Source organism: Kogia breviceps, chromosome 11, assembly GCF_026419965.1.
Source record: "Kogia breviceps isolate mKogBre1 chromosome 11, mKogBre1 haplotype 1, whole genome shotgun sequence".
In the NCBI taxonomy this organism is placed as follows: domain Eukaryota; kingdom Metazoa; phylum Chordata; class Mammalia; order Artiodactyla; family Physeteridae; genus Kogia; species Kogia breviceps.
Genome location: NC_081320.1, coordinates 84,366,386 through 84,391,624, shown reverse-complemented (window position 1 = coordinate 84,391,624; position 25,239 = coordinate 84,366,386). Strand labels below are relative to the sequence as shown.

At 52.5% G+C, this 25,239-nt stretch overlaps 1 protein-coding gene across 4 annotated transcripts in view; it reads left to right on the top strand.

Annotated features, from left to right (window-relative positions):
* The window catches only part of EFR3B (EFR3 homolog B), a 134,701-nt gene extending 111,072 nt beyond the window's left edge, over positions 1-23,629 (top strand). For 2 of the 4 annotated variants that reach the window (XM_067007996.1, XM_059079206.2), the window contains exons 6-23: positions 2,821-2,970; positions 4,400-4,534; positions 4,970-5,048; positions 5,797-5,932; positions 6,216-6,377; positions 7,144-7,255; positions 7,637-7,688; positions 9,646-9,818; positions 10,335-10,410; positions 10,876-11,037; positions 12,228-12,359; positions 13,855-13,922; positions 15,254-15,381; positions 16,123-16,214; positions 19,712-19,760; positions 21,148-21,254; positions 22,795-22,844; positions 23,288-23,477. In XM_067007996.1, the coding sequence (XP_066864097.1) occupies positions 2,821-2,970; positions 4,400-4,534; positions 4,970-5,048; positions 5,797-5,932; positions 6,216-6,377; positions 7,144-7,255; positions 7,637-7,688; positions 9,646-9,818; positions 10,335-10,410; positions 10,876-11,037; positions 12,228-12,359; positions 13,855-13,922; positions 15,254-15,381; positions 16,123-16,214; positions 19,712-19,760; positions 21,148-21,254; positions 22,795-22,844; positions 23,288-23,393 (1,969 nt within the window). In that variant the 3' untranslated portion in view covers positions 23,394-23,477. Of the gene's footprint in view, positions 1-2,820; positions 2,971-4,399; positions 4,535-4,969; positions 5,049-5,796; positions 5,933-6,215; positions 6,378-7,143; positions 7,256-7,636; positions 7,689-9,645; positions 9,819-10,334; positions 10,411-10,875; positions 11,038-12,227; positions 12,360-13,854; positions 13,923-15,253; positions 15,382-16,122; positions 16,215-19,711; positions 19,761-21,147; positions 21,255-22,794; positions 22,845-23,287 lie in introns of all 4 variants that reach the window. The other 2 variants (XM_067007993.1, XM_067007995.1) reach the window with 2 other exon arrangements.
* Positions 23,630-25,239: the final 1,610 nt, after the last annotated feature.

The following is a 25,239-nucleotide window of genomic DNA, read 5'->3' as shown; positions in this document are numbered from 1 at the left end:
AGGAAGAAGCCCCTGTCTCCCCAGCGCTGGTTCCCTCAGCAGCTACCTCGCTCCAAAACGGCTGTGAAGAGGCAGAAGGGGCTGGAGGAGGTGGGGTGTGTCCAGAAGCAGGTGATGGGGAACGGGGGACAGTGACCAGGTGTGGCTGTGACAGGTGCTGACCGCAGGTAGAGCCAAGCTCCAGGAGGGGACACTCCTCATGCCGCTCTATACACACACATGCACTCACACACACCACGCACAATCACACGACACACGACTGCGTACACAACCACGTGTGCACACGCATACAATGGCCTGCAGAACCGCACACACACACACAATCACATGCACTGACACACTCATACATAACCACACTCTCACACAAATCACACACTCATACACGTACAACCACACACACACACTCCACAGTAGGAGGGGAGGAGGCACAGAAGCGGACGCGGTCGCACGCACCGTGTCCTGATGGTGTGGGGAGCGACTGAAGGTCAGGAGGAGGGTGCTGAGGTTTGCTTCTGGCCACCGGGCGGTGCCATCAGCACCCACAGCCTGGCACCTGCCACCCATGGAAGCAAGGCTGCCGGGATGAGAGGAGTCTCTCCCTTTGTCTTGTCTCCCATCCATAACCTCCCTGCACCCCTTCTCCCTGAGCTCTCCCCTTGGTCCTTCGCAGCCTTTGCAGAGCCCAGAGCTCCTTTCCAAGAACTACCTTTGGGTCTCATGAAGAGGTGTGTTTTTGTGTGTGTGTGTGTGTGTGTGTGTGTGTGTGTGTGTGTGTGTAGTCCCCTTGGGTTCAGAGACTTCCCAGTCCCTTGCACGTGGGCAGGCCTCCACTGAGCCCATTATAAGGAACAGTAAGAGGCTGCTTCTCCCCCAGGCCTGATCAGTCAGCTCTGGGCATCATGGAATGAAATGTGTACATACGTGGAAGGGATTCTGGGGAGATTGAAAGAGTGAAGAAAAATTAATTCAGTCACACATAAGGAAGACCTGGGTAGAAAATTTTCCATCCCCTGGGCCTGGTTTCCTGCCAGCCAGGCTCTCTTGGGTGGGACATGAGTCCAGCATGTCTGGGATTTATTTCTGTAGTGCACTAGGGGGCACCTTTAACCTGGAGCCAGGAATAGTTCGCAGAATTGTATTACAGTTACTTTGTTCTCAAGTCTGGACAGCCTCAGCTCAGGGTGCTGACTTGGCTCAGGATTAGAGTAGCTAAATGTTTGCCCAGGGAATCCTTGTCTATTGCCAGCAGCCCTAATGGTCCTGGGCCAGGGGATGTTGGTGCACTAGGCATCTCTCACCACCCAGTTATGGTCTCCACGTAAAGCTCAGGGTAGCGCCCCGTGGTAACAGCACTTAAAACTGAAGCTGAAATTACGAATGGCAACTAAATATTTAGAAAAACTGCTCAACTCCAATAATCATCAAAAGGATATGAACTGAAATCGCTACAAGATATGAGGATTTTTCTGAGCCACAAAATTAGAGCAGATGTTTAAAATGAGATCCCTAGTGCTGAGGCAGGCACAGGGAGGATGGTATTCTCCTGCAGCTTGTGCAGTGGGCGTGGGGAGAGGACTCGGGCAAAACTGGGAGCCTTTCATTCCTTACCTTTCGATTCAGTAATTCTACTCATGGCAATGATTTGGAATGTAGTACAGTACTTTGTACAGCGATGTCCATTGTAGCACTATTACAGAAGCAAATTTAGAAACAACTTAAATGACCAATAGATGACTAGTTCAGAAAGTTCTTATAACAGTGTATCAAATAACCATTCAACATGTTTGTGAGTTAATGATGTAGGAAAATGCTTGTGATAGAATGCTATAGGTGAAAAAAGCCAATACAAATTACATATGCAGCAGGTTCTTGATTTTGTTATATATTATACACAGAAGAAAGGAAAGACACCAAAATGCCAATGATAATTATCTTTGAGCGGCGATGGCAGGGGAAATCATCTTTACACTTTTCTCTAATTAGCATGTATTATGTTATAATCAGGAAAAAAAAAAAAAAGGTTTGGTTAAAAAAAGGAACTTCAGGGCTTCCCTGGTGGCGCAGTGGTTGAGAGTCCGCCTGCCGATGCAGGGGACGTGGGTTCGTGCCCCGGTCCGGGAAGATCCCACATGCCGCGGAGCGGCTGGGCCCGTGAGCCATGGCCGCTGAGCCTGCGCTTCCGGAGCCTGTGGTCCGCAACGGGAGAGGCCACAACAGTGAGAGGCCTGCGTACCGCAAAAAAAAAAAAAAAAAAAAAAAGGAACTTCCTGCAGGGCTGTGCTGATCCCTGAGTCAGCAGAGTGGGAACTGGGGATGTGCGTGAGGGCTCCCCTCATTTCCCCTCTGCTTTCTCAGCCAGCTTAGTCCCAGCCAAGACCTCTTTGTGCCTGAGAGCCTGACAGCTCTGTGCCTCCCCCTCCAGATCCCCCTCCCCCCCCGTAAGTTGCCCACAGCCCTGGTTTGTGCCTCGTCCATTCTTGGCAGCACTTTGAGCTCTTATAGAGAAAACCCAGCCGGGTACTAAAGAGCCTGGAGAAACTGGGCACCGTAGGGATGAAGCCCAGGTGGTACGGGGCAAGCGCAGTCTAGGAATCTCCAAGACAAGCCGGAAGACGTGACCTTCGTGCTCACATCCAGCAGCATAAGAAGGCGGCCAACCAGGAGGCCAAGTCACGTGACGAGTAGAAGGCGGGCTCTGTTCTGCCTTTTGAGGGACAAGTGCATCCCTAATCCCCTCGCTGTGCTCCTCTCCTTGTCGCAGAAGCTGGACTTGTCAGGGCTTGGAGACTTCATGGCCCCACGTCTCCCTTTTCCTTGCAGAATCCGAATGTCAGGTATCAAAGGTCTGCAAGGGGTGGTGAGGAAGACCGTGAATGATGAACTGCAGGCCAATATCTGGGACCCACAGCACATGGACAAGATTGTCCCATCCCTGCTTTTCAATCTGCAACATGTGGAGGAGGCAGAGAGGTGAGCAGGCGAGCGGGGAGCTTGCACGCGGCCCTGCAGCCCTCCCAGGGCACTTGGCAACCACACGGCTGGGTTGGTTGGTAAAACCCAGCCCCAAAGTCAGGGCTCTTGGCTTTTGTGGCTTGTTCTGCAGTGAGTCCAAAGCTGCTTCCCTAGGAGCCTTGGCTCTGGCCTTCTACTAGCCTGCTGTACCCCTTAAGGTCTGCATTCCTGAAGGAAAAACAGTCATGGTGCTGGGCTCCCTGGGGTAAGTGTGTGCTGAACACAAAGAACCAAGAGTCAGGTTCCCTTGGTCTTTCTCGAAGCAGCAGGCCAAGGAGGTTTTTAAATGCCTTTCATGGTTCCAGTTGCTGAGGAGGACCTTTCTTCTCTCCCACTTCCTGGTGGTGTTCCAGTCCCTTAAAAATGCCCACTTGAGGGCTTCCCTGGTGGCGCAGTGGTTGAGAGTCCGCCTGCCGATGCAGGGGACACGGGTTCGTGCCCCGGTCCGGGAAGATCCCACGTGCCGCGGAGCGGCTGGGCCCGTGAGCCATGGCCGCTGAGCCTGCGCGTCCGGAGCCTGTGCTCCGCGACGGGAGAGGCCACAACAGTGAGAGGCCCGCATACCGAAAAAAAAAAAAAAAAAAAATACCCACTTGACCAGCCAGCAGCCACTTGACACGAGTTACAGATACTGGGTTTTAATCTGGGAACTCCCAGACATGGATTCATCCTGTCCCTGCCCCTCACTCTTCCCCTCTGTGAAGTGGGATGGAGGGAAAGTTTCTTGGTGCTGTCCGCGTTGGCTGGGCATGACGCCGATTGAAGATATCGTGGGTTCCCCACTTTCCGTCAGTTGAGCCTGCGCTGCTAGAGCCGGTTGGGAAATTTAGTATGCCCTCTGGTGGTTGTTCCTGGAATAGCACTTCACCGACAAGCTCCCTGGTGGTCTCAGGTGGAGGTGGGTGGGTACCACTGACTCACACCTAAGCCAACCCCCGTGCCTTTCCTTTCTCCCTCCCGCTTTTTTCCCTCCTTCCTCTCTCCCCTTTTCTTCTGCTTTCTCCAATTCTGTCGGCCTCCCTGTCTTATCTCATCTCTCGTTCCTTCCAAAGCCTTGGGGGCATGGAGACACTCGTGGTCTGCGCCTCCCCAGGTCCATGGTGCCCAGGGCATCTATCCTTCCCGCAGAGGCACAGCAGGCCTATCCCTAGGATGTCCAGAAAAAGAACTTTACCCCTCCTCCCACAATCTTCCTCCACTGTGGGCTTCCTTACCCCCGTTTAACTTCTGACAGCCTTAACTCCTGCCCTGCGACCTAGTGCAGCCCACGTCAAATTCCTGCTTGTCCTACTGGGACCATTGGCGTGAGGGAAGCACAGAAGGCCTGCACAAAGCGACGCCCAGCTGTGCATTCCATCCCTCACCCATGGGCTGTGTGTTTCCGCAGCCGGTCCCCCTCCCCCCTCCAAGCACCAGAGAAGGAGAAGGAGAATCCTGCAGAGCTGGCTGAGAGGTGCCTTCGGGAACTGCTGGGCCGGGCTGCCTTTGGCAACATCAAAAACGCCATCAAGCCTGTTCTCGTGTGAGTGTTCCCCTTCTCCATCCACCCGCCTTCAGCTTCGGACAGTTTCAGGTCCGGCACCTCCTTGCTGACCCGGGAGGAGGGAAGGAGGTGTTATAGTTGTGGTGCTTCGGCCAAGCGGGTCCCTTCTCTGTGCTCACGTTCCCCGCACTGTGGCATCAAAAGCTACCACATGGTGACCGAGCACAGTTTTGGGGAGAGGAGTTGGCAAGAGGAAGGTGCCCGGCTTCATTCCTGAGCCCACAGCTACGGAACCCTGTTCGTTGACTTCTCGTGCTTCCCTTCTCTCACCTACACCTGAAAGCCCTTGCTACTTACCTGGGAGCTTCGAGAGGGGCTGGGTCTCTCGGGAGGTGACTTTCTCCCGCCAAGCTTCTCCTCCTTCCTAACATCACTTGCATTTCATAGTTACTCTCCATCTTTTCTCCCTCACAGCCATCTGGATAACCATTCTCTTTGGGAACCCAAGGTGTTCGCCATCCGTTGCTTTAAAATCATCATGTACTCAATTCAGGTACGGCGGCTCCCCTGGTCCAGCCCGTCCCTCTGGCCAAGGTGGCGCCTCTGGGAGCGAACGGTGCATTCCTGGAGAAAACCAGCTGTCCTCTGTGACTTCTCCTAAGCCCCTAGTTGTCTAAACCGGCGCTGCTTAACCTAGTCGTGGAGAAGGACTAGTTTAATTTCTAATATGTCACAGACCCATACTTTATAAAACACAAAAAGAATTGCTAGAAAAAACAAACGACAACCTCATGCAAAATACAAGCCCACAGACCATAGTTGGCTGCCGTGGCTTCTGTCAAATTGCGTACTCGACGCTTACTCTCAATTTCCATACTTAGCTCAATGTAAATGGGCATCAGACAGATCTTGAACTGGCACCAGACCACAGGCCACACTTTGAGCACCCCTGGACCAAACCACCTGGCCTCTTGTGGCCCTAATGAGACCTGGGATCTGGGGAAACTGAAAAGGAAGACAGTATCTTAAAATTGACTTTTGACCCATTTGAAGTGAAGGCGCCCAGGAAAAATGTGGAAATCCAGGTCTTCACTGGGATTTGGCTCAGCTCCTTCTTGGACCGAGGAGGGGGAGGGGCTCAGGAAAAGGAACCGGGGTATCCGGGTGCCACCTCTAGTGCCTGCTAGCCTTGGGACCTCCCTTTTGTCCACCCAGCTTTGGGTCCTCGTCGAGGGCTGCCCTGGCTCAGAGGCCATATGGGGGCTGCTATCTGGGGACCAGCACCTCTCCCTCCCCCCCAGCCGCAGCACTCCCACCTGGTTATCCAGCAGCTCCTGAGCCACCTGGATGCCAACAGCCGCAGCGCGGCCACGGTGCGGGCGGGCATCGTGGAGGTCCTGTCGGAAGCTGCTGTCATCGCCGCCACGGGCTCTGTGGGTAAGGCGGATCCCGAGTGGAGCGGGGCCTGGGGACCCCCCCCCCCCCAAGGACAAGGAACTGCCCTTAACCGTAGGCTGCCTCCCCTTCCAGAAGAGGGCAAGGCACGATAGGGAGGTGTCAGAGCCGGCTTTCCTCAGGAGGAGAGATCAGCCGGGGAAGGTAGTGGCAGAGGAAGCCCTGGCTGGAAGGGGGCCTGGCCTTGCCCGATAACGCAGGGCAGGGGAGGGTAAGCGGGGAGTGCCAGCCCCGGATTTCAGGTCTCCCACCCCGCTGCGCTCAGGGCCCACGGTGCTGGAGATGTTCAACACTCTGCTGAGGCAGCTGCGGCTCAGCATCGACTATGCTTTGACCGGGAGCTACGATGGGGCCATCAGCCTTGGCACCAAGATCATCAAGGAGCACGAAGAGCGCATGTTCCAGGAGGCGGTCATTAAGACCATAGGTGGGCCCGGGGAGCTGGGCCCGGGGAACTGCGGGGCGGGGGGGGGGGGGGGCCCGGGGAGGGGCAGGGCCGGGGGCTGGAACCGCGGAGGGAGGGGCAGGCAGGCGGGGCGGGAAGGCGGGGCCCCTCCCGCGAGGATGTTAGTCCGGGGCGGTGTAGGATTGTCATCCACTTAAATCGTGTTATTCACGGACACTGGGGGAGGTGGAGTCAGCCCATGGCGCGCACAGCTCACAGAGTGGCCTGGGCCCGGCCCGAGTTAGATCACAGCACGGTCTCCCTGGGTTTCTCAGCCCGGGAGTTCAGATCAGAGGCTAAGACGGGCGAACTCTTCCCGCACTCCAGTCCCCATTAGGCCTGCCTGACGCTTCCACGTTTGAGCGATTGGAGGGGAGGTGGGAGAAAGAAAGAGGAAAGGAAGGAAAGAGGACGGAGAAGGCCGTGGATACGCACGTGGATGTGGAAGGGGAGAACCGTAAAGCCACCATGTGCACGTAAGGGCTCATCACTTTCAGAGCCTTCTGGTCCTGGCTCCCCTGGAGCTTCTCCGTCCCGGAGACCTTGACCGCAGCCTCCGGAATAACAAGGGAAGGAACGGGAGCCTGGAAGCGTCCTCTGCCGTCATCTAGGTGTCTCCCTCTGGGTCTTAGTCGTCTCCCTAGAGAAGCAGCCCGCGCTCTTCACAGTAGTTTGTTCAGCTGACAGTTTGAGCGGAGACCCCAGCAGCTGCCGGCCTCAAACCCTCTCTTCTGTCTTTTTCCTGAAGGCTCCTTTGCCAGCACGTTGCCTACTTACCAGCGCTCCGAGGTGATCCTCTTCATCATGAGCAAGGTTCCGCTGCCTTCCCTGCATCACCCCATGGAGATGGGGAGGACCGGGTGAGGCTACCGTGCCTTCCTCCCCTTCCTCTCCCAGCCTAAATTCCACCTGACTCCCCTTCCCACGTGTTTGGGCTCTCTCCCTTCTCCACCTGAATTTTCCTGGTTCTGTCCTTACTTGCCTTCTCTCATTCTACTCTCAAATCCCTCAGCAGCCTTTAGTGGACCTTTGGATCCTACAATTCCTCAGGCTGTCCCACCAATAACAACCTCCCACCTTGGGGGGAGCCATTAGTTCCCTGGTCTGGAAGTCACTGTCCTGGGTCACCTAACAAGATAAGCCTCATGGATAATCTAATCAGGAGAGAGAACTGGGCAGGCAAGTGTGGGGTCTTTGCCTATATCACCATGTTGGTGATCATCTGTGTCTCTGGTCTATAGGGAGAACAGGAACCGGCTGACCCAGATTATGCTGCTGAAATCCCTCCTACAGGTGAGCCTCTCCTGTCCCCATTCCTGCTCTACCTCTGGAGGAGGCAGTTCCTTCCAAGGAACTAAGACAAGGCTACTACATACAGCTGTGTAGGTTGCACACTGCACAAACATGCCCAGCCAAAGGGGTGAGTAGGGGGCTGAAATCCAACCTGTGTTCCACTCACTAGCCAGGCTGGGTACCCACAGGGCTGGGTCTTCCAGAGCAGGCAGGGTGCCTGTTTCTAACTTTCACAAAGGTACTTTCTCAGCTACTGATGGCCTTGTCACTCAAATATTATCTCTGTATTGAGATGGAATCTATTGGTTCCTTCCCTTTTTCCCTCCAAGTATCTCCCCAGGTCCCTTCCACCTGTTTCTCTCTTGGTACTTATGCCCACCTCAGTCTCCCAGCCACTATCTTTCCCTTTATCCATTAAAAAAAATAATAACCATAATTATTTTATGTAACTTAATTTTTAATTAAAAAAAAATATTTTTTGGCCATGCCACGTGGCTTGCAGGATCTTAGTTCCCCGACCAGGGATCGAACCCAGGCCCCGGCAGTGAAAGTGCCGAGCCCTAACCACTGGACCGCCAGGGAATTCCCCCTTTTATCAATTTTTTTTTTACATTTGTCTTCTTTCCTTCTTTGCAGCCATCACTGGAGGTTAGATCTATTGTTCTCAAATGCTGTTCCTATGACCAACTTGTTTAACATACAGATTCCTTAGAGATTTTGAGCCATTAGTCTGAGTGAGGTCCTAGAATCTGTATTTGTAACAAGCTCCCCAAGGCACAACCCTGGCCTAAACTCTGGACATCTCAGAACTAGATTATCCTCATAGTTGCTCCCTCCCTCCTCACCTATCATAAATACAACCAAGAAGAATTTTCGAGAAATGTTGTTCTTCACGTGTTGCTCCTTGTTAAAGAGTAAATCTCAGTTTCTAATTGATGTGCATCCAGATTTCAAACTTTTCAGACTGAAATTGGAAGGTCCTCAGTCCCCTTTCCCTCCCTAGACCCCCCATGTGACCCTTCAACCCGTCTCTGTTCTAACCATGCCTCTCTGCACAGTCCCCTCCCTCCCCCTGACGCCCTCCCTCCCCTCCCTCCAGCCCACACCTTTCATGTCACACTATTTTTATAAAGGCTTTTTGTGCTGACACCGCCCACATCTGGTACCTCCTTTGTCTATGTATTCCTGCCAGTTCTTTGCTGAGTTTACCGTCATTAATTTGTACCCTGCATCTTACCAAGGTGACAGTTTGGGGCACACTCAAATACATCCCCCTTCAGTAGATGTTTACTACTGATGCCACGAGGCTTTACCAGAGCCTCAAGGGCCTGCTGAATCATCAAAGGCAATGTTTTGCAATGTGGATTTAACAGTAAATCTGTTTTGCTGCTTTTAACTACTTTGACACCATCATGGGTGAGGTGTCTCTGTACGCCAACTGGCTTCAATCAGAAGACCCTCATTATGGCCATGCTAGAAGAGATGTAAGCAAATGCTGTGTGTGCTCTTGGCTGTTGCCATGTCCATGGGTTCTACTTCCTCAGCCCAGCTGTAAGTTCTTCCACCATCTCTCCTTCTTTGTGACTGTTCGTGCACCTAATGAAGCGTGTTCATGGTGACTGTTCACCATTTGTGCCCTAATGGGCTGAAACATTAGGTTCAGAGGCTCCCTGGCTTTTGCTCTCTTCTAGTGCTCATCCTCTGCTTGCTTTTAGTAACTTAATGTCCCTGCATACTGTCCCCAGCCAATTAGCTAAGCTGAGCTAGGCGGGTTGCCTAGGTAGATGTCGGAGGGTTCCCAAAAGCTGCCTAAGGTGGAGGACGGGGAAACTGGGCTGGAAGATGTTTAGAGAGGATGGATGCTTCAGGCCCAAATTCTGCCGACTGCTCCTCAGTCTCCTCGCTGCTTCCAGGAGGGCCGGCGTTCCTAAGCACGTGATCCTGGGCTCCCTTGCAGGTATCCACCGGCTTCCAGTGCAACAACATGATGTCAGCTCTGCCCAGCAACTTCCTTGACCGCCTTCTCTCCACCGCCCTCATGGAGGATGCAGAGATCCGTCTCTTCGTTCTAGAGATTCTCATCAGTTTCATTGATCGCCATGGCAACCGTCACAAGTTCTCCAGCATCAGGTGAACTTGGGGTCTCCCCTCTATTTGGTATGTGATGGGGGAGGAGACTCCCATTAGGACCTCACACTCAGGTGAGAAGACAATTCAGATCTTCAGTGGGACCCCCCCCAACCAGGGAGCTTATCACGGACATGGACCCTGGGGTCCTACAAGGGGAGGAGAGACTGAAGGGGCATTTGTGCCTGGTGGAGCAGGGGAGGGAGATTTGGGAGGTAAAGAGCAGGTACCCAAGGGAGCTCTCAGGTGGGGAGGAAAGAAGGGGATGCAGGGTTACCAGTTGAGACTCGGGGGCTGAAAGGGAGGAGGAGGATAATCTGGATCAGTATTTAAGAAAAAAGAGACAGGAGCTTGAGAACTTGGGAGAAAGTGGAGATCAGGCTAAGAACCAGGGCAGGAGGACACAGGGAGGCATTGGTACAACTAACAACACTGGGATAGAGCCCAGTGATACCATGTGAGCTCTGCTGGCCTCACACAAGGTCTGACTGAGGTGTGGCCCCTCACGTCCCCTCCCAGTACCCTCAGTGACATCTCTGTCCTGAAGCTGAAAGTGGACAAGTGCTCCCGGCAGGACACCATCTTCATGAAGAAGGTTAGCAAGCGTGACCTCAAGACACAGTGAACCCCGGGTGGGTCAGGCCCTGCGGACCCCAGTCTTCCAGCCCCCAAGTCGCCACCGGCCATGCCCCTAGAACCCCCTTCCTCCTCGTTGACTATGCTTAGTCAGAATGACCAGCTGGCCCCTCTAGGGGATCAAGCCCCCAGGTCATACTTATGACCGAGCCAGAGTGAGGAACATCCCTTGACTGTGTTCTAAAACTGGATTTGGGCAGCAGCTTTTGTTGCTGGTTTCACTGGACCCACCTTCCCTAAGCACCTACTCCTGCACTGCCCGATTCCACTGGGGTCTGCTTTAAAGGCCTCCCGTCCCCGAGGGTGGAGGTGGGGTACACACAGCTGCGCCGCCCCCTTCAGACTGCTCTTCCCATTCTCCTTGCCCCTCCTGTCCCCACCCTGCCCACCGTGGCCTCGCCTCCACCCTCGTCTCCATCTCCAGCACTCCCAGCAGCTCTACAGACACATCTACCTGAGCTGTAAGGAGGACACGAACATACAGAAGCACTACGAGGCGCTCTACGGCCTGCTGGCGCTAATCAGCATCGAGCTGGCCAATGAGGAGGTGGTGGTGGACCTCATCCGCCTGGTGCTGGCTGTCCAGGTGGGGCCCCTGTGGGCAGGACGTAGGGTTGGGATCGGGCGAGGGGACCTGTTTTGGCCAAGCACTAATGAGGGTGCCACGTAGCTACTGCTTAACAACTGTTCTGGAGCCCAGGAATATTGCACCCTTGGTTGGCCATTCCTCCATGAAGACCACAAACCATGGTCCCATTTGGGCAGCCACCAAAGGATGCTGAATTCATGGCTTTGGCCCATCCTCAGAGTCAAGGAGACCCGGGAAACAGGGTCTTTCCAAAATATCCCTTCACCCTAGTATTCTGGGTCTCTTGCAAGGTCTGAATGAGACTCCAAGGGTTGCCAAGAGGCTACTCATAAGCCCGGAGAGATCTCCAAACAAACTCGTTTGTCTGAAGATTACCTAGTTCCCAAGCCAGGCTGTGCTTCAGAATTGCCTTAAGCACTTTTAAAAAATATATAATCCCAGTTCCGTCCCCAAGCTTGGGGATCTGGAGATTCAACAAGCTCCCCTCGTGACTCTCAGGCAGCCAGTGTGGCACTAGATAGGGCTTTAGACTCTCACGGTCTGCCTGGGTGGAAGTCTACTGCTCAAGATGCTGGGAATTGGGGCAGGTCCTTCAGACCTCGAAGGCCAGGGTCAGCAGGGGCCTGAAGCTAGGTGGGCATCATACCCTGAATGGTGGCAAACCTGGAATTGTGTGGTGGAGACTCTTCAGCTACCTGCTCGACAGCGCTCAGTCCCGCAAGGCCAACCCAGATGCTACGATAGTCTTCATTCTAGAATTTGAGATTCCTTTGTGTCCCAGTCCCCTAGTAACTCTCCCAACTTTGTCAGTTTAACCTATGAACCCAGCTTAGCAAGCCAGTCCAGTCCTCCAAGAATCATCCAAGGTCTGTAGTGAAGGTAAGAGCATCCTAGAGGTGGGATTCATGAGGGTTTGGACAGTCAAGTTCCCTACAGCTGGAACTGAAGAGTGGGGCCCTGAGGTCATCGCCTCTCCACTCAAGTCTTTATGAGCCTTCAGCTCATGGATTGTTCTAAGGACCATTTGCTTCCGCTTTAATGAGGGTGACTTCTGTTCCCCAGGAAGTGGTGGGGAAAATGCCGGAAAAGGCTCTGTCCCGAGTAGCGGGCCACCTCTAGAGGAGGCTGGTAGGGGGCGGCTGGAGGGTGAGGCACCAGTATAGTTTGTTCCCTCTGTGTTGCCCCAGGACGTGGCCCAGGTCAATGAAGAGAACTTGCCTGTTTACAACCGCTGTGCCCTCTACGCGCTGGGTGCCGCCTACCTGAACCTCATCAGCCAACTCACGACAGTGCCTGCCTTCTGCCAGCACATCCGTGAGGTTGGTTTCCTCCTGACCCTGAGAGGTCAGGAGGCCCTGGACTTGGGGTTTCCCCAGGACAACTTTTGCTTAATTGCATGAGCCCTGTGCTTAGTCTAGACATGAGAACTAATGATGAGAAATTCCCAGCGGTAGTGACTCCTCCTGTACCACATGACATAGCAGGGCAGGGTCAGGCACAGGCCGTATCCTATATCCCTTCCCAACCTGCTACCTGCCCTCCTCTCCTTCCGGCCCCTCTATGCTCCCCCCGCTCCCGGAAGCACACATACCCACACCTCTCAGGTCATCTGGGACTAAAGCTACTTTAAGGAAAGTTTCTGTTATGAAAATTTTCAAATATCACAAAAGCAATATGAGGAGGGCAGTGAACATCTGCACAGCTGTCACACGAATTAAACGGTGATGAAGATTCTTCCACATTTGCTTCATCTGTCTCCTTTTCTTTTTCTTTTCCTTTGCTGAAATATGTTCAAACAAACCTTGACTATCATGTCGTTTCACCTCTGCATATATCAGTATGTGTCCAGAAGAATATGGACACCTTTCTACCTAATTGCTATGCTATTTACATGCCTAATTAAATTATCCGTTATGCCTTGGTATTATCTTATACCCGGTCTATAATCAAATGTTCTCAGTTGTTGCAAAAAGGCATTTTAAGACATACTGAACTATGTATAGGTATAATCAAATGTTCTCAGTTGTTGCAAAAAGGCATTTTAAGACATACTGAACTATGTATAGGTAGAATGATACAACATGTAGGATTAACTTTAAAATACACTAGCAAAACAAAATAAAACTAAACAAGAAAGCTCAGGTCTCAGCTGGCCTGGGCTGGCTGTGGGCATGGAGGAAGGTGCTGTATTGCTGTGCCAGAGACCACCCTGAATGAGGCAGGATCTTCCCAGCCTTAGGCTGATCCAGGAGGGCAGGAAAGGCAATGCCCCGACATCCTCTGCGGTAAAAATAGTAGCATCGTGGCTTTCTCACCTCCTGCACATACTTTCATGCCAAGTGTCCTCCCACTTCTCAGCATCTTTCAAAAGCTTTCTTGTCAAAAATTTGCAAAGGATGCTGAGGGAAACTCACCACGTCACTCTCCATCAGGGTGTTTTGCAGGGCACCTGGGTTTGGGGAACAGTGAGACCTACACTCCCTTTTCTTTTTTTGCGTTTAAACAGAAAACAGGAATAGGACACAGGAGCAAGAAACTGAACTCTCTTGGGAGCTAAGTCCCCTGCCTTTGGAGGACACTTAATGCATGTGTGTCACTGGAGACAGCTTGAGCAGGCCTCCTGGGCTTCACAGGCTGCCCTGAGGTCCCTGTTGGTCTGAGTTTCTCCCTCAGAAGCCCAGCCGCGGGTGCTCTTCCAGGGGGTTCGTGGGAGGGAGGAAGTGCTCAGGGGAACGGGAGCTCTTTCACTGGCCTGTTGGGATTTCCCTGTCCCTGCTGAACCCAGCTTTTCTCACGATTCCTCCCAAACCTCAGGTGATAGAGAGCAGGAAGAAAGAGGCTCCATACATGCTCCCTGAGGACGTGTTTGTGGAGAGACCCAGGTGAGGAGAACGCTGAGGATGTGGTCAAGGACAACCCAAGCAGCTGAGCAAGAAAGTGGATGGTCTGAGGCCAGGGACTTGGGCTTCTATGGGCTCAAGGGCAGAAAGTGGACCCTATGCCTATGACCCAGAAGTCCTGGGTCAAGTTTGATCCCCTCACCTGACCATAATTCATGCCTTCAGCCATCTCAGTGCGTTGTACTATAGAATATGGGATGCAGCCTCTGGGAACTTCGGCCAAGCCCATGGGAACAAATCCTGGAGGAGTCCTTCCTGACAAGACAGTGCCACCGATCCAAGTGGCCTTCTCAGCCTGCAGTGTGTGGGCCAGCATCACTTCAGCATCAGAGGGACTCAAGGGAAAGATATTCTGAAAAAAACAAAATGTCCCACAATAGAGGATGGCTTTATAAATGATGGCCCATCCACACCATAGACAACTGGTAACCCATCCAAAATGTTTCTAAAGAATAGTTCAGGGCTTCCCTGGTGGCGCAGTGGTTGAGAATCCGCCTGCCGATGCAGGGGACACGGGTTCGTGCCCCGGTCCGGGAAGATCCCACATGCTGCACAGCGGCTGGGCCCGTGAGCCATGGCCGCTGAGCCTGCACGTCCGGAGCCTGCGCTCCGCGACGGGAGAGGCCACAACAGTGAGAGGCCCGCGTACCGCAAAAAAAAAAAAAAAAAAAAAAAGAATAGTTCATGTGAAATATTCAGTGTATAATAGGTGAATAAAATAGATCCTAGAACAGGACAGTGGGGGCCATGGGGATGTTTGTGTGTGTGCAAAAATGTGTGTGACTGAGGGACTCTGCACAAAATGTGAATGTGTTTCTCTCTGGAAAGTGGGACTGTAGGTGGTTTTTTTCCTTTTGCTTCTCTGTCACTTTTGTATAATGAGTGTTCCTTTTTTTTTTCTGGCCTTGCTGTGTGGCTTGAGGGATCTCAGTTCCCCAACCAGGGATTGAGCCCAGGCCACGGCAGTAAAAGCCGGGAATCCTAACCACTAGGCCACTGGGGAAGTCCCTTGAGCATTACTTTTTTTTTTTCCCCTGGTACGCGGGCCTCTCACTGTTGTGGCCTCTCATTGCGGAGCACAGGCTCCGGACGCGCAGGCTCAGCGGCCATGGCTCACGGGCCCAGCCGCTCCGTGGCATGTGGGATCTTCCCGGACCGGGGCACGAACCCGTGTCCCCTGCATCGGCAGGCGGACTCTCAACCACTGCGCCACCAGGGAAGCCCAGCATTACTTTTAAAATAAGGAAGGTCATCAGGAAATCATCCTCGTCCCCCATGGTTCTCATTTGCGTCTTCCCTCCTTTGTCTCCCAGACTGTCTCAAAACCTTGATGGAGTGGTGATTGAGTTTCTCTTCCGCCAGAGCAAAATCAGTGAAGTCCTGGGGGGCAGTGGTTACAATGCAGACAGGCTCTGCCTGCCCTACATCCCTCAGCTGACAGGTAGGAGCCCTGCTCGAGGACTTCCAAGCCTGCCTCTGGCTTTTCTTGGCCAGGGCCTGAAAGGAAGGGACTTCTGAGTCCTTCGGTCAACTTCCATGGCACCTTAGATGTCACAAAAGAGCTGAAAGACACAGTGGAAATCCATGGTGAGATCCTTGATTTTCCCACCTCTCCTCCTCAGTGCAGGGTCCTTGGGAGTAACTGGCCCACGGGATAGCCTGGCCTGTGCGTGGGAGAGACCCCGCTGTGCCGGAAAGAACACACATGGGCTGTGGAGTCTGAGACCCAGTTCTCTGCAGCTTACTTCCTGAAGAATCTTAGACGAGTCCCTTGGCATCTCTGAGTCTCAGTTGCCTTGGCTGTAAAATAGAGATATTAACAATACCTGCCTTTGAGTGTAGACGCAAATGCCCGTAGTAGGAAATGCTACGCAAATGACAGCTGCTGGTGCTATTAGCAGATGACCCTTGTGAAAGTTGAGATACGCTTTCTGGTCACAAGCAGCTTCTTTGTGCTCATCAGTGATTTCAAAATCTCGGCCCTAAAAAGCAAAACTCACCGCGCTAAGATGGGCGGTGAAGGCCCGCAGCCCTCCATAAACTCCAGCTGCAGCCCCAGTGTATTAACTCCCTCTGAGCCCTCCGAGGACTGTGGACCAGGCACAGGCAAGGGGGTTGGGAGGTGGTGCTGGACGCGTGATCCTGGCTTGCTCTGCAGGAGCTCTCTATCCTCCTTCCCCAGATGAGGATCGCTTATCCAAGAGGAAGAGCATTGGAGAAACCATTTCCCTGCAGGTGGAGGTAGAATCGAGGAACAGCCCAGAGAAGGAGGAGGTGAGTGTCTCATTCTTGATCCACTGTCCTGGTGAAGCTCAGCGTCCTCCTGGGAGGGGACTCTTCCCACCTCCTAGGTGGTCAGACACTCCACGATCTAGGCTCCCTTTAGCCACCCCACACATTTAAAGTTGCACAGAAAGTAAATTTCTCAAGTAAGTCCTGTTTTCTTACTGACTCTCATCATATGTATCCTAGACATTTCCATCTGGAAAAAATTACCGAATCCCCCCCACACCATACACTCCCATGAGCATGTTATAAAAATCAGTCTTGGGCTTCCCTGGTGGCGCAGTGGTTGAGAGTCTGCCTGCCGATGTAGGGGACACGGGTTCGTGCCCCGGTCCGGGAAGATCCCACATGCCGCGGAGCGGCTGGGCCCGTGAGCCATGGCTGCTGAGCCTGCGCGTCCGGAGCCTGCGCTCCACAACGGGAGAGGCCACGACAGTGAGAGGCCCGCGTACCGGAAAAAAAAAAAGAAACATCACTCTTGAAAGCCTTGCTGGTAGTCATTCCCTATTCATGATGGAGGCGGACGTGCTCCATTTTGGAGATTGGAAGGGCTCACAGAAAAAATGAGGGCAAGAATAACTTTTACAATGTTTCTTCCAGATATGTCAAGAAAAAGGCTTTTTTTTTTTTTTTTTTTTTGCGGTATGCGGGCCTCTCACTGTTGTGGCCTCTCCCGTTGCGGAGCACAGGCTCCGGACCCGCAGGCTCAGCGGCCATGGCTCACGGGCCCAGCCGCTCCGCGGCATGTGGGATCTTCCCGGACCGGGACACGAACCCGCGTCCCCTGCATTGGCAGGCGGACTCTCAACCGCTGCGCCACCAGGGAAGCCCAAGAAAAATGCTTTTTTAAAGAGAAAGATGTAGCTTAAAGATCTCTCTTCCTGCCATCATCTCTTGAGGGCTGTGAATATCCAATTTCTCTTTAAATTACCATGTGATATCTCTCCTCCCAGTGTTGCTTCTACCTCAGAAAATAAAGAAGGTGTACCCACAAGTACGGGGGAATAAAGAATTTTAGTGGAAATACCAAATTTACTCACTAAAATGAAAAAGAAATGGGGGCAGGGCAGGGAGGAGGGAGAAAGACGTCCCGAGGGAACTGAAGCCTCAGGATGCGGTACACTTGTTTTAAATGGTAGCTCTGCCAATTAAGGGGGTTGACGGAGATGCAGGGGAACCTTAGCAAGGAACAGGGAGGATGCATATCTTGGGGGGACAGGGCCAAGGAGACTTGCGAGACCCCTGGGCATGGACAGCCTGCAGTAGCTGTGAGGGACAGCCAGGACACCCAGCCTTTCCCCAGATGGGCCTGGAGCAAGGAGAAGTCAGTGGGGGTAAAGATCAAGCCTCCGCCTAACTGTGCCCTCAGACATACCAACAGCTCCTCGGTTACTGGGGCAGACCTCCAGGGCAGGGCTTTTCCAAGCTTGTCTGGAACCTTCCCATGGAAGGAAGGAAGCTCTGACCCAGGCTAATTGGAGAAGCGACATGAGGTTGAGCCAGGTGTCCTCCAAGGCCCTTCCAGCTCTGCAGGGATGGGAACCTCACGTGTTAGGATCACAGCGTGAGTTGGCCGCTATCCCCTCAATAGTTGTAATTCTTCCTTCCCGAGAGTTGAGAGACCCTCAGGAACTGAGAAGTAAAGTGAAGCAGAAGAAGGAAGAGAAATGCTCACCTGGGTACACAGCCGCCTGCTCCCTTGTGGCCTCCTGGTCACCATCGTGGGTTCCTCCCCCTCAGAAAGTCAGCTTAGCCCGGGGATGGCTTGGTATCTAAAGCAGGGGTGTGGGAGCCTCCACCCTTCTGCCGTGCTATACTTCTTTCCACTTCCAGCCCACCTTGCCCCCGCCCCCAACCCCTCCAGAATCTCACGGTGACTCCCTGTAGCCTCAGATGCCAGCCTCCTAGCAGGTGATCAATAAATACTGGTTTGGTTAAATTCCAAACCCAGTGCCTGGCATTCAGAGCCATTTGTAGTCAGGGATGCCCTCCCATTTCATTTCATCTCCCCTCCTCTCTGTCTGGTCTGCTCTCAGTCTCCCCCATGCTATCTCATTCACCTCCATGTCTTTGCTAGTATGGAATCACATGTCGGAATCACCCTTCCTCTCCACCTCTACGTTCTTGAATCGCCCATTCATCAACATGCAGCCTGTGGTCCATCTCCTCCGTCAGCTTCTCTCTGCCTGCCTTTACCCAGTGATCTGTCTTCCTTTTTCTCCCACCACCACATGGTTTCCTATCACTTTACCCATGAGTATCTGATGTTGGTCAGTGCTGACAGTGGATGGATGGATGGATGGATGGATGGGTGGATGGATGGATGGGTGGATGTACAGACCTACAGAGGATGAGCCTTCACAGTGAATGAATCTTCAGAGTGAATGATAGAGCTCTCTTGCGTGTAATTCCCATAGTAATACATTTTGCAATTTCAACTAAGTGACTAGCCAATAATCCTACACATAACTGCTGCTCACTTAATACTTGTTGGATGACTTTATCCCATACCTACAACTCTGTCCATTCCTACTCGAACAAGCATTTATGGAATTCCAAGCTCAGCGAATTGTCTGAGTGAATAAAGTGAATATACTGAGGCACTCACACCCGGATCAGGGACTAGAACGTTGTCTTCCAGGAGCCCTGCCTCTGTACCCCCTCCCCAGAGGGAGCCGCTAGCCCAACTTACGTCACTTCTTGAGCTTTATATCAATGAAATCATTCTCTCCTGTGTCTGCCTCTTTCATGTAATACTACATTTAAGTAATAGAATATGAATAAATCATGGGTCTTGCCTCAAGGAGCTCACAGTCTAGTGGGGGAATTCCTGGAATTTAGTCCAAACTCCTTCACAATTTTCAGCATCTGACCTAAGGCCACACATCCGTAGAACACCCTTCTTTGGGTTTTATTATTTTCCACCTCCTTTTATGGGTTCCCAGGACACTGAGATCCTGTGACCCAGCTCCTTGGACCAACCTCAGCATGCCTTACCTTTACTGAATACTCACATCACCTTGGTGGATAATTTAATATCAGAAGTCTTCAAAAATGTTAGTCAGTTCTTGAAATTTTCATATGAGATTATATTTGCTCACTGCCTTCTCTTGGTTTGAATATTTTCTGTTACGTTCTCTGAAGCTTTGTTTGAATTACAGTGTTTTCTTCCCGGGGAGCTTCATGGGACCTGCTGGGGGGCGAGGGGAGGAGGGGCCAGTGAGTTCTTTCAGGCCAGACTTGTGACCGATGAGGCACTAGCCTCCCCTCCTCTCTCTCTCTCCCTGCTCTCCTTCAGTTGGAGGCTCTGTGCCTGCTCAGGCAGCTTCCAGAGACCCTGGTGAGAATGTGGGTGTCCTGAGGGAGTTTATCCCTTCAGGACATTCTTCTGAGAAGTGAAGTGGCTGCCAGGTAACTGAGGAAGCCAAGGCTGCCTCCCCCCCCCAGCCCCCCCTTTCTGAGCACTTCTGTTCCCTCTCCCTCAGCGCGTGCCGGCCGAGGAGATCACCTATGAGACGCTGAAGAAGGCCATTGGTAAGTGGGAGCCCCCCAGGGAGGGGATCTCAGGGCTGGGTCCTGGAGAGGCGTGTGGGTGTGCACAGCTGTCTGCTGCCCTCCCAAGTGTGATTCACACAGGTGTGAGGGGAGAGGCTGGTGGCTTCCTCTAAACTCTTCACAACTACAGAAGCTGCAATTAAAAGTCCCCCTCTGGGCTTCCCTGGTGGCGCAGTGGTTGAGAGTCCGCCTGCCGATGCAGGGGTCACGGGTTCGTGCCCTGGTCCGGGAAGATCCCACATGCCGCGGAGCAACTAAGCCCGTGAGCCATGGCCGCTGGGCCTGCGCGTCCGGAGCCTGTGCTCCGCAACGGGAGAGGCCACAGCAGTGAGAGGCCCGCATACCACAAAAAAAAAAAAAAAAAAAAAAAAAGTCCCCCTCTCTTGAAGGGGGGAGGGCGAGGGGTCCATGTCCTATGCCAGGAACCCTTTTTCTACCGACCGCTGCCGTCAAAAGTGGTCGGTTGAGGGTTACAGCTAATCAGACAAGTAAAAAGCAATTTTATTTTTTATTTTTTTTTTACATCTTTATTGGAGTATAATTTGCTTTACAATGATGTGTTAGTTTCTGCTTTATAACAAAATGAATCAGTTGTACATATACATATGTTCCCATATCTCTTCCCTCTTGCGTCTCCCTCCCTCCCACCTGCAATTTTAATTTGTAGAAATACCTTGACAATTTTTTGGTGGAGTGTGATACAAAAGAAAAAGTTGACCAATGAAAGCCATTAAGAACAAATCCTATTAATATTTATTTAATAGTGGCAATAGATTTTAAAATGCAATATTACCTCGTCTAGATTATTGGGCAATGAAGTATCCCGAATTAGAGAATTTTTCCGATAACTGATAAAAATCTTTATTTTTGTTGTCATTCATGGTACACTTTCTAAATGTTCCCACTGCTCTGCCTTCTTAAACTGGGCACGATGAACATATTTCATACCCTTCCTTTTTTTTTTTTTTTTCATTTCATCTACCAAGAGGAATATGCAGAAGCCTTAAACTAAATGGCCTCAGACTGCTCTGCCATAGGGGTTCTTCATTGTCTTTTGTGGCTTTTCCACTGTTGATGTCCCTTTTTATATTCCCCCCAGAGTACTTCCTGTTCCAGGAACTTTTCTCTAAGAGTCCCAGTGTCAATGCAACTTAAGGGTCCACTCATTTAGTTTTCAAACTCTTAGGCAAGGAAGGGGGCTGAGCCCTTGGGCAGAGTCAGAAAAGGCTCTAGCCCTCACAGGGCCAAGTGATGGCATCGCACCCTCCACGCTACCCTGCCCCTCAGCGTGGAGGGGCTGGGGGGCAGTCTCAGACTGCATCAGTGGGGTGGGACCGGAGGGCTGACCCGGCTCTCTGCGGCGCAGTGGACAGCGTGGCCGTCGAGGAGCAGGAGCGTGAACGGCGGCGACAGGTGGTGGAGAAGTTCCAGAAGGCGCCCTTCGAGGAGATTGCAGCGCATTGCGGGGCCCGGGTAAGTGAGACATAGCGGTGCCCCTACCGGGATCAAACGGACACTGGATGCGGGTCCAGGGCGGGACTGAGTTTCTAGGAGATCCTGGTACTGTTGTCATCCAGAAATTAGGGTTTAGATCCCAACAGTGCCTTGGTACTACATTGTTAACCCATGAACCTAAAGGCTATTAGTCATACACCCCTCCAGAGGTCACAGTTCTCATATCAGGGAGAAATCCTGACCTCAGGATCTCCTGTACCAAATAGATAGATTATAATGATTATAATCACCAGAGCAAGAACGTAAACAGCACTTACTGTTCGCCAGAGCGTCTTACATTTTATCAGCTTATCTCCTTCTCGTGACAATTCTGCGAGTTTGTTGCCATTAGGATTGTCACGTTATGGAGTGATGGGGGAAGGGGCCATGGCACAGGAAAGATGGCCAGCGTTTGCTACAGGGCCCGCTTCCAACTGGGGGACCCCGGCAGGTGGAATGGAACGGCCTGGCCTTGGAAAAGAAGTCTGAATGAGAGGGCGCCGGACGAGTAGAAAGACGAGCGGATGGCTAAGGGAAGAACACAAACATTTCTTGAAAATGATATTCCAGGATTTGTTAGTCCCAGGGTCCATCTTCGTAACAATGAAACAATTGTAAACATCCAAAGTCTACAAATAACTTATATTTTATTGTACTTTTTCCTCTCAATAAAAACACATGGGGCTTCCCTGGTGGCGCAGTGGTTGAGAATCCGCCTGCCAATGCAGGGGACACGGGTTCATGCCCCGGTCCGGGAAGATCCCACATACCGCGGAGCGGCTGAGCCCGTGAGCCTTGGCCGCTGAGCCTGGGCGTCCGGAGCCTGTGCTCCGCAATGGGAGAGGCCACAACAGTGAGAGGCCCACAAAAAAAAAAAAAAAAAAAAAAAACCATGTAATTTTCTATTATATATATTTCAAATATATATACATAAACTTCTCATATATAATAATTATATATAGTAATATATAAAAATATACAAATTATATATAAAAATGCATGTAAGTATAATATAGATCTTTCTGGGCCTAGAGTATGCTAACCTCTTGTCCCATCCTGAGATGCAGATGCTGTTCATTTCGTGAGCTCAGAGTCGAGCGCAATCTCACTCTCTGTGTACGTGGACTTAGGTGGAGCCGGAAGGGACCAGAGAGAACATCTCCCCTAGTGCACCAACGTCGCACAACTGCTCCTTGGGAGTTAAGGAAAGAGCTGGAACCAGCTCTGAGCCTCCCGACTGCCCAGCAGGCCCTATTGCCCCACTTGGAGGAGCTAAGGGCTCTTCCAGAACTTTTGCTGAAGTCCTTCCTGGGGTTCCTGGCCTCTGTGCTGTCCCCAACAGGCCTTTGCTGTGCGCCTCTTTCTGATCTGAACCCACCACCAGTCCACAGATAAATGCTGGAAACAAGCTCCCACCGATTTCTTTCCTAAGGCCCAACTGCCCAGCGCTTTCCGTTCATGCTGGGCAGGGGGGCTTGGGAGTCAGCCCCCCGCTCACTTTCCCTCTGTTTGTGTCTAGGCATCACTGCTGCAGAGCAAGCTCAATCAGATCTTTGAAATCACCATCCGGTAAGTGGCGGCCCTGGGCAGGGGATCCCCACCTCTGTGGTCCAGTGTAGTTACCCCTCCCCCCACGTCCTCCTCTCGCACCTGTCTTCAGCCCTCCCTGCCCCCAGCCTCTGTCTCCAGGGCTGGAGTCGGCCACCACTCTCCCCAGATAAAGAAACAGAGACTGAAGGGAGAAAGAGACAGCTCAGTGAACCCTGGAAAAGAGCCGGGGGTCCTAGTGTCCGAAGCTGGTACTTTCTAGAGCAACAGAGTTGCTGTAGAGCCTGCAGTAAAGCTTGACTTCAAGCTGAAGATTCTAGAACAGCTTGAAACCTGGGAACCACGGAGTGACAAAATCTCTGGTCCCTGTTCGAAGAGAAACCTCAACCAGCTGCTCTGTTGCACGGGGCGGGACCCCAGAACCCCGTCCTCATGTCTTTCTCCTCCGTGTGTTTCTGCCCCAGGCCCCCCCCAAGCCCATCAGGAACCATCACCGCAGCCTATGGCCAGCCTCAGAGCCACTCCATCCCCGTCTATGAGATGAAGTTTCCCGATCTGTGCGTATACTGAATTCCAAGATACAGCTTCTCGGAGGGGTGGGGCCTGAGGGAGGGGCTCTCCTTCACGCCCACCCCGACGCCATGGAGATCTAACTGGGATCTCAGAGAAAAAGCACCTTGGACAGCTAAGCAAGCTGGAGCCCTGGGCCCCCCTGGCCCCCTCTAGGCCTCCCTGCTTCCTCTTTGTCTTCCCTGAGGGAGATCCGGCCACATGCCCCTCTGGGGCCAATAATCATCCTACCTGTGCCCTTTGTCTCCTCCTCTGTGTCCTCCTGGGGTCAAGAGGCACTGGGGGTCTCCAGAGAGAGGCTGAGGTCCCCGGAAACTCCTGCTTAGTGCAGTAAGTGAAGGGCTTTCACGGGGGTCGGTGCACAGCTGCCATTCCCCCAGGAGGGAACTAGAGAGAGACACAGTTGGTCAAAGGAAGCCGTAGAAGCAAGGCCAGCTCCTCCTGTAAAGCAATGGCCTGTGAGAGCTGGAAGGTGGGGCACTGATCTCCTCCAGAGTGTCCCCTCCTCCTTCCCCATTTGAGGGTCCAGAGGCCTTCAAGTCTGGTGTCTTTTCCACTCCCCTGTTCACCCTGCCAGTTGCCTCTTCATGAACTGTTTCTATTGTTAATTAATACTGAGCTTGTATAACAGAAGCTGGGGTAGAGACACCATGGGGGGCAGCAGGCCTCTGATAGAGCGAGCCCGGGTCCCCAGGCTGGCCGGCTGGGCCAGGGAGAGCCTGAGCGCGGGCCGGCCTCCTGCAGAGGAGCCGCGGGCAGGAGTGGGCAAGTCTGCGTCCCTCTGTAGTGTCTCCCCTCCTTTGTCCAGAGGGATGTATTTCTGAGTTGAGTTCTCCCTCTTTTTTTTTTTTTTTTTTTTTTTTTGAGGTACGCGGGCCTCTCACTGTTGTGGCTTCTCCCGTTGCGGAGCACAGGCTCCGGACGCGCATGCCCAGCGGCCATGGCTCACGGGCTTAGTTGCTCCGCGGCACGTGGGATCTTCCCGGACCGGGGCACGAACCCGTGTCCCCTGCATCGGCAGGCGGACTCGCAACCACTGCGCCACCAGGGAAGCCCCGAGTTCTCCCTCTTTGATGCTCTTCTTCCTGCGGCTCCCCGTGTGAGCCGCCCCTGGCAGAACCTCACCGGGGCCTCGTCCTGAGGCAGCTCCCTCTGGCCAAGAATAGCCCTTCCTGCTTGTTTTCCAGTCTAACTTCCCATAACTTTTCTGAGCTGATATGACTCACAGGAAGGTGAGGATGGTCAACTGATTCCTTCCTGGAGAATTTGCTCTTGAAAAGAGGGAGGGTGAGTAGATTTCTTGACCCAAAGGAACCCCTTCTGAGGGTACAACTTTCGGCAGCGTGGGGTGGCGTCGGAAGCGGGCTGATTCCGCTAAGGGGAGGGCAGTCTTCTCGGGACACCCTCGGGTCACACCTCTGTGCGTGGCCTGCACAGGTGCACTGTGAGAGCCTGATTATCAGGGCTGATAGGTGTATTTGTCCAAATTAGGAGAATCTTAACAAATGTAACTTTCCTATTGCGTGTGCAAAACCTTGTTGGGTATGGGGGCTGCCTGACCCTCGTTCCTGTAGTTTCCCCCCTGGTTGCTGCCTCTGTGCTGGGGGCCTGTGGCTTCCAGAGGGTCTACGTGACTACAGGGCCGAGGGGCTCCTGCCCCTGCACCACAGCCTTTGGTTCTGCTCTGTGGCTTTTGGCTAATGCTCAGCCCAACTTTACAGGCATGAACAGAGATTTCTCTTTACTTTCATATTTAATATTTAATATTTCTTATTAAGAAACCAAATTTAAAATAACCAGAAACAAACTTGAAGACAAACGAGCTTTGGAAGAAGCTTCAAAGAAA